This window comes from Acomys russatus, chromosome 13, assembly GCF_903995435.1.
Source record: "Acomys russatus chromosome 13, mAcoRus1.1, whole genome shotgun sequence".
Taxonomy (NCBI): domain Eukaryota; kingdom Metazoa; phylum Chordata; class Mammalia; order Rodentia; family Muridae; genus Acomys; species Acomys russatus.
This window is the reverse complement of record NC_067149.1, coordinates 36,051,648-36,065,933: the sequence shown is the minus strand read 5'-3', so window position 1 is coordinate 36,065,933 and position 14,286 is coordinate 36,051,648. Positions and strand designations below refer to the sequence as shown.

Here is a 14,286-nt window from a genome sequence, read left to right as displayed (position 1 = left end):
TACTCAAAGCAGAGTTAGAAAGCAACCAAGTGACTCCAAGTAGCCAAGTAACACCCTCAGCCCTGTACTGACTCCTCTAGTGGCAGTGAAAAGGGATAAAAAGGGCCCACACATAAGCATAAAGAACCCAAAGATGGGAGTGCCCAAACAAGGGAGGGGTTGTGGCCACAAGTATGAAGAGAAGTGTTCCTAGAGCTTGTCTACAATGAGGTCTTGCACTGTCAATTTGAGACCTCGCCTCTTGCTGACCCTGCATTAGCTTTCTTTATTCTGGCTGAACAACACGCCTGCTTGATTTGGTATGTAGCAAGAGGCCCCAGATGGCACCTGAGAAGCACAACTCTACAAATTCACTCTACAAATAGACACTCTGTAGTTCTCCAGTCGTGGGTTCAAATCCCAGACCAGGCTGGTTTCCCATCCTCTTAAAAGTGAAGGTGCCCAAGTGACAAATAGGGACAATAACATGGCCCACATCATAGATTACTTTAACCATTGACAGCAAATGCACCTGTGGTCCTATCAGAAGGCCAAGTAGAAAGCAGCCAAGGAGTCTTGAAACTGTAAACTTCAAAGGAACAAAAATAATTCAACATTGAATAAAGATTCAACATTATGGTTCAAAAAAAGAAGGGAAAAAAAAAAACCTCACCCTCTGAGGATGGGTCAGCCTCCTCTCAAGAACACAAATACCTGAGACCATCAATTTACAGCGAGAAAGGATTGTTTGGATCACAGTCTTGGAGCTCATGACTGGTTGTTCCTGCAGCAAAGCAGCACATTAAAGTAAGAGCATGTGGTGGACCAATCAACTCAGCAGGAAACAAAGGAGAGAGAGAACAAGGAGTCCAGAACATCCCCTACACCACCAACAACAACAACAAGTAACAAAAACTGAGACCCCTGCACCTCAATGTCCCAGGGAAAAGACAAACCTCTATAGAACCGCCAGAAAGTGATTACAGCATGAGACAGCACACTGAAGAAATCATGGGCCAGCTGACTAGAAATGCCATCAGTGAAAACACAGTTGGGCTGGGAACCATGAAATGTCATACAAGGAAAAACACAGTCACTGGGCCAGACAGGCAGGGCAACCTGTGGTAATTCCACATGACCCAGAGTTTCGATGAGAAGACAGAAGTAGAAGACAGCTGTAATAAACACTACACTGGAAAGTCAGGGCTGAAGCTAGCATGTATCTCTAGTCTAAAGATGCAACTCAAAATGCCATTGATGAGGAGGTCACACAAAAATGAGACAAAGTAGTTGTGTTGGGGCCAGACCGCCTGGCTCTCCACTCTTGTTCTGTCATTTCTAACCATATGATCTTGGACCAAACACTCCACCTCTTGTATGGCAGCTACCCCATCCATAAAAGAGCATCTTCCTTTTAGAACTGTCCGAAGAGTAAATAAACCAATGTATGTAAACTATAAAATCAAGTAAACTGATTTAACTAATTTGATTAAAGACTGTACAAAGCACTTAGAACCATTTATTTGCATTTAATAGAAGGCAGGTTATTAACACAGAAAAATGGGACAAAACTTTTTTGTTTTGTTCTGTTTTAATACATGACCCCAAAGAGTAAAGAGAAGCTTTAGGTACATTCCAACCCCAATTCTGACACAGCATCATTCTCTGGTCCCAGCAGACTAGTTACACAGCTCCAAATTTCTCATGTCAAGTGAAGGAGGGACAAAGTTATCATAAGCTCAAGTGATGCACCGCGTGTTCGTCTTCATCGGTGCCCTCAAGACAGGATTATAAAAACCCTCTGCCAAAAGAAAAGTCCTTAGTCAACCATGGCATAGTGCTGTCAGAAGAACCATTCAACAATATGACAGTTTGGCCCAATTACTCTGGCTGGGATTTCAAAATCCATTTGCTCTTGAATGGAGGAAGCCACATCGCATCAGTGGGATTGAATTAAGACGACAAGGTAATCATATTTATTTTTCTGGGAACGTTTTCAATATACACAGCTGAAAATTATTCTCCATTAGCAAGTGAATTAACTATTAGGATAAGTGAATATGAAACAGACATTTGAAGTCTATTTTCCAAGGGTGACTCAAATATTTGAAAATGAATGGACTCGGAGCAGGGGAGTAGCCACGCTCACTCATTATGTGAGAGACCTCAGACACACATCTCATATCTTCAAGAAAGCGGGCAGAAACACAGGGAGCTACTCGAAGGAGTGTGTGGGACTCCTGCAATAATCACGCTACAGGAACCAGCCCCACTGATTGTGTAACACCCTGAAAGTATTCTAGGTTGCCCAGGGAATTGATTTAAATTACAGCTTTTGTTCCCTTAAAATGGAGTCTGCTGGTACAAGATTGAGATAAGCTAGCAAATCTGAAATGAAGATTATAAAAACCTACTAATCTTTTCATTAAATTTGAACTGACTTTGTGACTAAAGAGCAAGTTGCAAGAGCCTCTCCGACAAGGCAGCTTTGCACATGCGCAATGTCTTCAATGTGCCCTGGGGCTTGTATCTGACAGGACCTTAAATAGACTGATTTTTCTGCCTTGCTTAATAAGACAGGCAAAGAGTAAGTTCCGCATTCCTGTCATGGATTAGAATCAGAAGAACAAACAAAATTTAAGTTAGGCCCTCCCCTTTACATGTGGGTACTTAAAACTAAATAAGATATGGATCCTTCCTTGGATGCCTTGCCAAAAAGAAAGGGGAGGGGAAGAAGAGACTGTTGCTTAGCAACAATTAAAACAACGTGCTGCAAAGGAGCAAGATTTGAAAGAAAGCTAAGCCAGCAAGCCTGTTATAGTCACCCTGAAAGACCTGTGTGACCCAAGATACTGGCTGCATCTCCTTCTGGCCTCTGGGTGAAAGTCTGGCTGTTTCCTTCTTATCTTGACAAGAAAACTTGTAATCCCAAGAAAATAGGGATCTACTTCCAGGCAGTGCAAGGCTCCTGAATCCCAATGCTTTCTTGTGAAATATTAGCCTACTCATTTCCAGTACAGGCTGCAATGTTTGGAGGTGGAATGGATGTGGAGAGATTCTTCACTTAAGCTGTACTTAACAAATGGGGAAACTGATACATAAAGATGGACCGATTCCTCTGAGACAATGAAGCAGATGGTGCCCTTTCCTTTGGCTGTGTCCTACCTAGACCAAAACCACAAGCCTACAACCCAGTAAGTAGGTTTTGACACTTCATTTGTATGACAGACCTTGAAATGTGCCACTCTTGGTGGAGACACCTACCAAAGTTGCCAGGCAGTTTCAAGGCCAACTACAAAGTGTGTGAACAAGCTATGAAACAAGGTTTCATAGGTTTCAACTAAGTTAAACTACTCTATGCCTTCCTCCCTCATTGAGCCAGCCTATTAAATCTCCAAGGCCCCTCACAAAGGGACTCATATGCTACAAGAACTCTGGAAATGAAGAACAAATGCTTTAGCAAAAGTAAAAAGGCCACATGCCTAAACCGCAAATCCATAGCTATGCACTGGGCCTCAGAGGGGCTCACCAAGGAAAGGAACATACACTTCTCCCAAGTTCATCCCAAAGCTAGACTCTCAGGCTGTCCCTGTCTCTGTAGGGCCCAGGCTGAGGAACCAGAGACTTGCAGCCAACACCCAACTTGAAATGTTCAGATACTGACTACACTGTCCTGGGCCCTTAGAGGCATCATAAATGTGTCCCAAATCGTGTGGACAGGATGCTTATCTCTGAGCTTATATCTGAAGCTTTCCTTCCTTCTTAGCATGCCTTCTCATTGAAATAATCCTGAATAAAAGCTAGGAAGCATTTAAGAACAGAAAAATAATGTCTTGTTTAATCTTAATTAGAAACTGTGCCGGAAACAAGGGTCATGTCCTTAGAGAACCCTTGTGTCGGGGGTTGAAAAGAATCTATAGGACAAAGGGTGAGAAAGCCCCTCACCCTTTGCCTAGGCCTCAGGAGCCTGACACTCAGGAGCGATGAAGCACTGGCCCAGCCCCTAACATCCATTAGCCTGAAGAGCACGCGGTATAAAATAGATGCACCCTCCTCAGGGCAGGTGCTGCAGAGCCAAAGAGAAGGCACATATGAAGAGGACATTATCTACCCTGTCCCCACAGGACACAGGGTAAGTACTCTGCCCACTACCCTTCTGCTTGCATAAATAACTGCTCCGGTATGGGAACAGATGACTTCCCAGAGAATGTTGGCAACTATTGTCCCTGGTGAATAAATGGCTGCTATACTGAAGGTAACCAATAAATGTTTGTTGAATAAATGGTAACCAGCCTAGGAAGGGTACCTGACTGCCTATGAGAAAACTACTCGATTTCTTGGAGCCTCTGTTACCTCATCTGCATAATGGGAACATCAATATCTACTTCAAGGAAGTGGATCGCAAACACAGATTAAAAGAAGTCATCTGTCAAGACAATGCTCTGCACAGAGTAGATGCTCTATCAATGTGATCAACTGTTAAATATAACATGGGTCTGTCTCTCCAGAAAACCTGAGGATTCTTAAAAGCACAGGAAACTGCTCAACTTGCTGCCCATACCACCTGCCCACCTCAGCACAGGCAGCAGTTGGTGCATGATGTTGCCTCAGTCACACACCAGCTTAGATGGAATAACTGAAATCCACCACAAGGAGCAGGGAAGGCATCCAAGAACATTCTTGCACAGGGCAGCCTGATGCAGCTGCCCTTCCCTCCCCCCATTCACCTATCTAGGTAGAGGATGTGACCTCGCTTCCTTCAATTCTTCCCTGCTCAATTTCTCTTTCTACTACCCTTCTCCTTCTCAGCCTTCTGTCCTTCCTCTCCCTCCTTCACTTTGAGATAGGGTCTCCCTCTGTAATCTTGGCAGGCCTCAGCTCCCAATCCTCCTCCCTCAGCCTCCTGAGTGCTGGGATTACAAGATGCAGCACCACCATTCCTGGTTTCCCCACTTAAATGTCTCTCCTGACAGGTTTTTTCAGAAGCTCGGTGGTTTCTGTAAATTTGAGCGCTGCAGTTTAGGAACACTGCTGTGGTGGTACAGGTCCAAGGGCAAGAATCTGAGGCCAAGGTTGTTCTAGTACAGTCAAAGTATTAAGGACAAAAACTTGACCATTGCCCCGGTGTGGAAAAGAAATTACACAATAGATGGCATAACGGATTCTAAAAGCCTGTTTGATTTCCTTAAAGCCTGGATTCCCTTCTTTCTACTCCCAAAACCCTGGAGGTTGTTAATGTGAAAGGAGCAGAGGCCCAGGATGAAAATGGGGACTAGCTGTCAGTTTCCATCTTTCCTTTATAGAAAATGCTTTTTATAGTTAGTATAACAAAGTGGGGAGAGATGTGGAGGGATGAGAAGAGCAAAAGATAATACAGAGAAAGGAATGCACTGACCACAAAGTTTCTATTCCTGGTTTCAATCTGTTTGTCTTCTTTATTCTTTCTGTACTATGGACAAAGCTAACACCCGTCAGAGAAAACAGTGATTCTGCCCCACCGTGCACAGACTCTAGTACATTCCCACACTATGATACTGACAAAGGAACCAAGGTACCTGACTGACTCCAGACAGCAGGGATCACACCAAGAGCTATGACATTGTTCATATTCATTCAGGTGATGGGAAAGACGTGGTTTATATTATATAACAGATGCAGCAGTCTTTCCCCTACAGAGTCTGCAGAGCATGGGATACAGTCAAAGAATCTACATGCATGAAAGGAGAAATCCATTTCAGAAATGCCCGTGAAAGCATCTGAGAAAATCAAAGGCACTCAATGCTTAACTCCTCCTCCTGCATCCACTGTACAAAGGAAAAGCTAGTGTCACCAAGGAGCCACCCATCCTAAGCGCTCTGTTTAGCCATGTTATCTTCAATTCTATTACTTTTGTAAGGAAGGAAACACACACACACACACACACACACACACACACACACACACACACACACACACACTGCCCCATTCTACAGGGAAGCAAACAGGCTGAGAAAATTACATAGTCTCTCAAGTACATTCGACTTGTACAGGACAGCAATGGACCCAGACTTAAGGCCAGGAAGCCCTGTGTCCACCCTGATACCCACAACACTAAGAGGACCAAGAGCAGTAGTAGACGATGCTTATTTCACTGAAGGATTCACAAGTTTTCTGCTATCATCTATGAATACGGCTTCCATCAAAGGCATGTTGAGCACTAAACTACCTTTTTTCACTTTGGTGTTTCTGCTTTCAAAAAAAAGTTTTGATATAAAGCAGGGGTACAATGTCATGTTTCAATTCATATATGTATTATCTAATAACCTATTTAGTGTCCTTAGCTTATCTGTCACTTTAAATAGTTACCGTTTTGTTTCTGCTTTCCTTTTGTGCTACTAGAAGCAAAACCCATACCCTCACACATCCAAGAAGTCTACCATGAGCCACATCCTACCCCTTTATAACTTCATCATGGTGCAAATATTCAAAAGCATCTCTTCGAGGTATTTTCAAATGCTCACTACATGATGATATGCCATGGCTACCCTACTCTCCTACCATTGTATCCACTGACTAATGCTGCTCATCTTGCCCCTTCACCTCCCTGAGGCCTCTGGTAAGCACTGTTTCAGTCTCAACTTTTCTTTTTTTTTTCCGAGACAGGGTTTCTCTGTGTAGCCCTGGCTGTCCTGGACTCATTTTGTAGACCAGGCTGGCCTCAACCCCACAGCGATCTGCCTGCCTCTGCCTCCCGAGTGCTGGGATTAAAGGCGTGCACCACCATGCCTGACCCCTCAGTCTCAACTTTTATGAAATGATTTTTATCCAGTACTAAATTCTTCACAAATATCCTCCTCCTCCTCCTCCTCCTTCTTTGGTTTCTCAAGACAGGGTTTTTCTGTGTAGCCCTGGCTTTCCTGAACTTACTCTAGAGACGAGGCTGGCCTCAAATTATAGAGATCCACCTGTCTCTGTCCCCAGAGTGCTGGGATGAAAGGCGTGCAGCACCAATGCCTGGCTCACATTTATCTTTCATTAAAGTTCAGACAGCCAAGTTTACAGAAGTAAAATAATTTGGCCAGTGTCGTACAGGTAAAAATCGGCGGAACTTCGAGTTGAACCCAGAAAGGCTCACTCGTCTAGGGTTCCACATTGTTAAACAGCAGGTTTGCACATCTCAGAAGGAACTTCCAAAACCGGGACCCCCAAAGTGAGAAGCCATGGGGAGCAGAACACGAGCAAGCTCACTCCAGTCTCCATGTACTGAAGGATGCTTTATAAAGGTTCTCAATATGGGGAATCAGTTGGCAAGCCAACAGCGGAAACTAAGCAAATCCAGTGACTCAACATAGCTCTGCTGATTGCTCGGATACACTCCATCCTCCCATCGAGCTGCTTGCCAGCATCTCTCTTTTTCCATATGTGTTTGCTCAACTGCAGAGTGCAAAGGCTCTATGAAGAATGGACCAGAAACGCCTACAAATGACCCATGTGTCCCAGGCACAATTCCTAACCCACCAACATGACCTTCAACTTCCAAATGTACTTATACTTGAAGAGGCAACAATCCCTTCCAAAAAAGACATCTTTTCCTTCTTTTAGGGGAGCAGGGAGGTAGGGGAATATCTTGAAATGGACAGCACCATACCTGAAGAGATGTTTTCGAACAATTTAAAGTAAGCTCTGCAGCAGCCTACAGAGGCAGATGGGCCAGGCTGCTTCCCTGCATGTCAGGAACCCCGCACACAGAGGTGAGGCAGCTCTGACCTATATTCACAGAGCCTGCAGCACAAGTGATTCTGATCCAGACGTCTCCACTAGCACAAAGCAGTTCGCAGCCTCAAAACTACCTAGAAAATCAATAAACCCAAGGCACTGTCGCGTTTCTCCTGTAAAACTAAGTCAGGACATAAAGGGAGATTGGATGTTTCCAAATGGCCTCTACCACACTGTTGCTCTGATTTCAAAGTCTCTTCAAATCAGGCATCAGAGACACATCCAAGCAAGAGCCACGCTGCCCCTATGTCAGGGAAACATACACAGCTTCTGACTTTCTGTACAGTGGCCATATACATTATACTTTAATGTCCTAGCCCTGTATTCAAACAGCCACTCGATCATTTGTGGTGAAAAATCTGCGGGACATGCTGTTAAGTGAATTAAGGCAAGGCACAGAAAAACAAACAAAAAAAAAAAAATGTATAATCTCATTTATTTGTGAAATCTTAAAAACTTAGAGTCAGAGAGGCAGGCAGTAGAAAAGAGATTACCAAGTTCTGAGGTTAAGATGGAAGGCTGGCGAAGGGATTGGTTAAAAGCTACAAGATCTCGCTTAGATGGAAGGAATAAACTCAAAAGGGTACAACGTGCTGACAAGAGATGACAACAACAGAGTGAATACTTGAAAACCTCAAGGTAAATTTGGAGAACTCATGTCACAAAGGCAACATAGAAACCCATGTTAATTAGGCCAATTGGCCTACCAATTTCAAATCATATATATGTACAATTTTGTTAACTTAAAAATAAAAAAAATTTTTTTTGACAATATGTTTTAAAAACAACAGTGATTAGCCATTGGCTTACTTGATTCATTGTATTAAATTCTCTTCGTTTCATCTTGACCCCCAAGGCTGGGATAAAACAAGAGGTCCCCCTGGACCCAGTACCCACTGTGACAAGCATCCCTTCTCTTGTGTCCCAGGTGCAAAAGCCCAGCCTAGATTAGTCCTTCCCTCAGCAAGAAAGTGGGTAGCTTGTAGCTATTAGCAATGGTTCTTAAACGTGGTTGCACAAGAGAACGACCCTGAGAGCTTTAGAAGATCCCAGCGCCCAGTTAAACCAGGAACCCGGCAGGTGGGAGCAGTTATCAGTATTTTTCATAGCTCTCTGGGTGATTTCCTTGTACAGCCAAACTTGAGATCCAAACTCCTACTCGAGCCCGCCTCTAGCTATGTGACTTCAGGTGAGATACTTATGTGTGAATCTTATCAATCCCTTAGCAGTGTAGAGCAGATATGACCCGACAACTGAGCTAACACAGGCAGCACAGTGACCAGCACAGTCAACATTGAACAGGGAAGGAATTCTCTACGTGACACTATGGTCTGTAGATAAAATCTTTCCTTTCTGCTCCACTCCAGATTCTGTTTTAGAACGAGACATGAGGGAGGGGGTTATGAAGAAAAATTCCGCAGAAGCAATAGCTGCTTCAAATTTCTGTGACTCATTCTTTTAAAAATAGTTTCCCCTATCTTCAGGTGAAAACATTCTCCCGATAGTCTCGTGCCAACTGGATACAGCTCAACACCGCGCTGCATCCAAATGGCTCCTTTCCATCTGAAGGCTTGCCTTCTGGTTCATCCTAATTTCTTTAGCTTTCATTCAAAGGAGTCAAACAGTTTCTAAATCACTCAACAGAAAGGACGTAGAACTCAAATGATAAGATCTACAGATGCTAACAGCTGAACTCTCTGTGACTGTGACTGACCGTCAAGACCTAAGCCAGTGGGTTCCCGACGCCACTAGAAAGAAGAGCCACTCATGTCACCAGGCTAGATTCAAGATCTAACAGTCTTAAATCTGCAGCCACACTCCCAGGAGGCCTTTAGCAAACACACAGTCCTCCTTCTTGCAAGGGAGAAAAATGCCTTATGGATCTGCTTGACCAATTGAATGCAATCTCTCAAATTCACATAGTGAGAAATGAAAACCACCTCCAGCGAGATATCCTCTGACCCCCAGCCCAAAGGTGGCACACAAGTGCCCACACACAAACTTAAAAAACAAATAAATAATAATGTAATTTTTAAACCACTTTGGAAGCCTTAAAAAATGTCAGTGCTGAGCAGGGTGCAGTAGCACACACCCTTAATCCAAGCACTGAGGAGACAGACAAAGGTGGATCTCTGTGAGTTCACAGCCAGCCTAGTCTACACAGTGAGTTCCAGGACAGCCAGAGCCTACATAGTGAGATTCTGTTTTGAAAACAAACAACAACCAAAAAAAAAAAAAAAAAAAACAAACAAAGCAACAATAACAACAATAGTGCACAAGCTCTGAGATTAATTTAATTGGTCCAGAGCACCTATAGAATTGAAAAGCTTCTGCATACATACAATTATTTTTTTTAATTATTAATTTTTTAATTTGTTCACTTTACATCCTAATTGTAGCCCCCTCTCTCGTCATCTCCCTGCCCCCTCCCCTAGTCCTCAGAAAGAGGAGACCTCCTCCCCTACCATCTGACTCTAGCCTATCAAGTCTTATGTGGACTATCTGTGTCCTCTTCCTCTATTGCCTGGCAAGGCTGCCCCACCAGAAAGACGTGAGCCACGAGTAGGCACCAGAGTCCATGTCAATTAGTCCCTATTCCCCATATTGTGGGACCTGCAAGGGGACTGAGCTGTCTATCTACTACATCTGAGCAGAGGGTCTAGGTCCTCACCATGCATGGTCCTTGGTTGGTGCATCAGTCTCTGCAGCATCCGCCTCCTCCACCCAGATTTGTTGGTTCCATTAGTCTCCTTGTGGAGCTTCTGTCCCTTCCAGGTCCTTCTATCTCCCAACTCTTTCTCCATATAATTCTAAGATGTGGCTCCAACTGAGAACCACTTAACTACTGCTGGCACAACAGAAGACAGAAACAAAGCAGTTCCATCTAAGACGCCAACTACATTCCAAGTACTCTGCAATAAACTGAGGAAAAGTAACAACAGAGGGCTACAGAACGCTACATTAATAGAGCTGCCCTGTTGTACCTTTTAGCTCAAGTAAAAATGCATCAAGAATGCCTCATTCCAGGGAAGGCAGCTAAGAATTATTGAGGCCCCAACAGGGATTGCCAGATCTGCTGAAATAATCCCTGCCTCTTGTGGCTGGATGCTTAAATCCCATTTGTTTGGAGAAATAGCTATGCTAATGAAAAGCTTTCAGATGAATTAACACTTGGCCACACATATTCTCCAGACAAACTAAGGCCCTAATAAAAGCCATGTCAATCTTGACTGAGAATTTATTTACACATTTTTTCGAGAAGTTTTAAAGCCAGGCCTTGAAATCTGATTTTGAAAAAGATACTTAAGTAAATAAATCTAAGGTTGCTACAGGAAGTAAGAAAGGACTGGAAGCAGGGGGAAGGACGGAGGGAGGCCCAGCTGCACTCACAGGCACAGCAAGACCCTTCATAAAGTCAAGGTGACCGACCATTCCATCAAAGCCACAACTTTACCTCTGAATTTCTTGGGTGGGTTGTTAAGGTCTCCAGCTTCAGGCTGCACAACACAACGATCATCAACCAGGCTGCAAAAAGAAAAACGAATAAATGCTATATCAAACCAAGCCTAGGGAAGTAAAATCCTCAAAAGGCATTATGCAAAAACAGAGTATCCCAGGGCTTTTCCTATGCAAAATTTAGACTGTAGTATTGCTCTGCCAGAGAGCTCTAGGCCAAGGAGGTTTTCAAGGCATGGAGTGAAATAAACCTAACCCAAAGACCTAGCTCTCTGTTTCTGTGATGGACTTATCGAGTTACTGTCTTCTGCAGCCCCTTTCCCCAAAACAGTATTTGTGAGAGATTTGCATACAGCATGCAATATTGCTGAATCTGAAAGACACAGCAAAGGGTCAGTGCATTGAACTAACAGTTGGTGAGAAGTCAACCTTGTGCCAGCGACCATACCAAGTCCTGGGCTGTGAGGGCTAAAGTGAGTCCAGCCTCAGCCCTAAAGGAGCCCAAGGCTTAAGGGGAGAAGCCATAAAAGCAAACTAATAAGAGTAAGATAAAACCTAAGAAGGAAGGAAGGAGAACAGTAGAGTGCCTTCTGCGCCAGGGGCCTTCTGAAGCCATGGTCAGAGGAAGATAGATCAGAAGTGTTGAAAGAGCTGAAACAGAGGCAGGAAGGTGAGAAGTGGAGCATCTTCAGGTGGGAGGAACCCATTGACAATGCAGAAGCAGGAAGGGGTTGGAGCTCCGGGGTTGGAGCTCCAAAAGTTCAATGAAGCTACAAATAAGTAACAGCCCCAGATTACATAATACATAGTACATCATAATACATAAGTAACAGTCCCAGATTACATAATGGCAGATCACTCAAGCTCTGGCTTCATTCAAAACTCATTTAACTTGTATAGTTCTTTTTAGGAGAATCATTAAATTGAACTTTTGGGTCTAAGATACTATGAAGTTACATGACTTATCCAAGTTCCTAAAACCGAGAGAGCCAGCTTATTTCCCACCTGACCATGGCACTTGGTCCCAGGTGCCATGCTAGGATTTTTGCAACCTCTCTCTCTCTCTCACCCATGTTGCCTCTTACTCTAAAGGCAAGAAGCCATTATATACCAACTTTTACTTTTCCCGTTCTTTCCTACAAAACTGCCCTTTGCCTCCTCAAGTCTGCCCTTTATCGAGGCCTAGATTCTGAGTGTTGTTCCCTAAACTAAAGTATATCCCACAGAAGCTTTTCCTGCTCAGAAACATCCTGCATCTCCTCCTCCACTCACCCAACCGAGCTCGGTGGAAGCAGGGGAACAGGCTCCCTACTTGTGGCTTATAAGATGCTCAAGGCCGAATGAAGCTCAATACCTGTCGAAGTGTACTGAGTATACCACCTTTCCCTCCAACACAAGACCTTGCTGCATCTACAGGAGCCACAGCGCACAGTGGGCTCAGTGGCCTGAAGTTATTCTACAAAATTCAAGAGTATAATATGGACATATAAAATCTCTACCCAATGCCACCAAAAGCAACCCAATACTTAAAGGGATGGGCTCAGAATCCAATGCAAAGGCTGATGACATAGTTCAGTGGAAGAGTACTTACTATGTATCAGACACTGGATTTGGTCCCCACAGGACATGCAAAGCCAGACTAATGGTCAAGTTCCAGTAAGAGGAAGTGATAGGAGGATGGGACTCACTGGCTATGGATTGTAGATAACACTAAGACAGCAGCTAATGGTGTGATATCATGCCATTTCGCTTTCCCTGTGTCCCAGTATTTCATCTGTAAACCCAAAGAACTGCTTTCAAGAACTCTCAAATCAGGGGATGCTTAGATACTTACTACTTCTAAATGTACCAATTCCAGGGCCCTGCCACAACCCCAGCCCTCCTGCCCAGGCATGCTGAAGCTCCAGGAAGTGATCTCAGAACCTTTGTTCTTGACAAGCTCCAAAGGTGATTTAGCAGCACACGATAGGTTAGTGTAGATATACATGCACACTGGCTCTCCGAGGTTCTGCTGGAATTCTAAAGTTCGATGAGTCAGACAGCCACTGAGAGGTACCAACCAACAGTCTATATGAACAGAATGGGGCTGGGGGGGGGCAGGCACCAAGTCCCATGAAGACTGACAGTCACTCACTGTGTCTATGACACATTCCAAGGAGGGGAAGGAGGGGTCAAGTTTAACTTTCCAAATCAATTTTTATGCAAGCTATTGTCAAATATCTGAAGGGTATTTATTCGGGTAAATATCTGAAGGAAGAACTAGCATCCAAAGCGTAAAAAACATACGTCCCAACTTCATGAGGGAGCCACCACAGGATGCTTGAGAAAAGTATTAAAGCAAAGCATATGCATCCCTGAGATCATCACAGCACTCAGAAAACTGATGCAGGAGGGCTGCAATTCAAGGCCAGATGAGGCTCAAAATAATAATAAAATAATGATATCCTAGTGGAAGGGAAGACATGAAAAGAGGCTAAGATTTTAGAGGCTCAGTGTGGGGCTAAGCAACTGAGCCAGGGTTCACTGTAAGGTCAGAGGCCCCAGAGGAAAAACAGGGCTATGAGGGAGCTGAGGTCTGACAGGCACCCAGACAGGCTGTGAGCAGACAGGGAGTGAGAAAAAGCTGCCCTACAGAGGTTATGGTTTAAGATCCCTGTCCTTGGAGACCCACGTCTTCTGAGCTATGAAACTCAGGCAGGGGACTGTGGCTGCCTGAAGCACATGAGTGTCATTTCTACACACAGTGATGATGGCAGTCCTCACCATGAAACAGGGTGCTTGAGAATTAGGGGGATAATAGTGGCCCAGGACTTAGAACAGCACCTGGCACCCAGTGAACACCCATGGGTGCATAAAGTGCTTACCACTGCTGTATGGTACTGTAGTCAATGCTGAAAAATAAGAAGAGGGTGAAAAATTTAACCACAGGGATCAAAAGAGGAAGGAGAGCCAAGATGGCCATCATCAGAGAAGTTGAAGTAGCAGGAAGCCGCTTGCCCAAAGCCACGGCAGATAAACTGTTCCGGGTAAGGTCTACTCTGCCGAGACTGAGCACAGGGAGCAGCCATGGGAGACTTCTGAAAAGAAACTCTCTAG

General features: G+C 44.2%; 1 protein-coding gene across 1 annotated transcript in view; it reads right to left on the bottom strand.

Annotated features, from left to right (window-relative positions):
• The window catches only part of Itpr1 (inositol 1,4,5-trisphosphate receptor type 1), a 333,498-nt gene that overhangs the window by 295,390 nt on the left and 23,822 nt on the right, over positions 1-14,286 (bottom strand). The window contains exon 4 of the mRNA XM_051155019.1: positions 11,189-11,259. Within this exon, the coding sequence (XP_051010976.1) occupies positions 11,189-11,259 (71 nt within the window). The remainder of the gene's footprint in view (positions 1-11,188; positions 11,260-14,286) is intronic.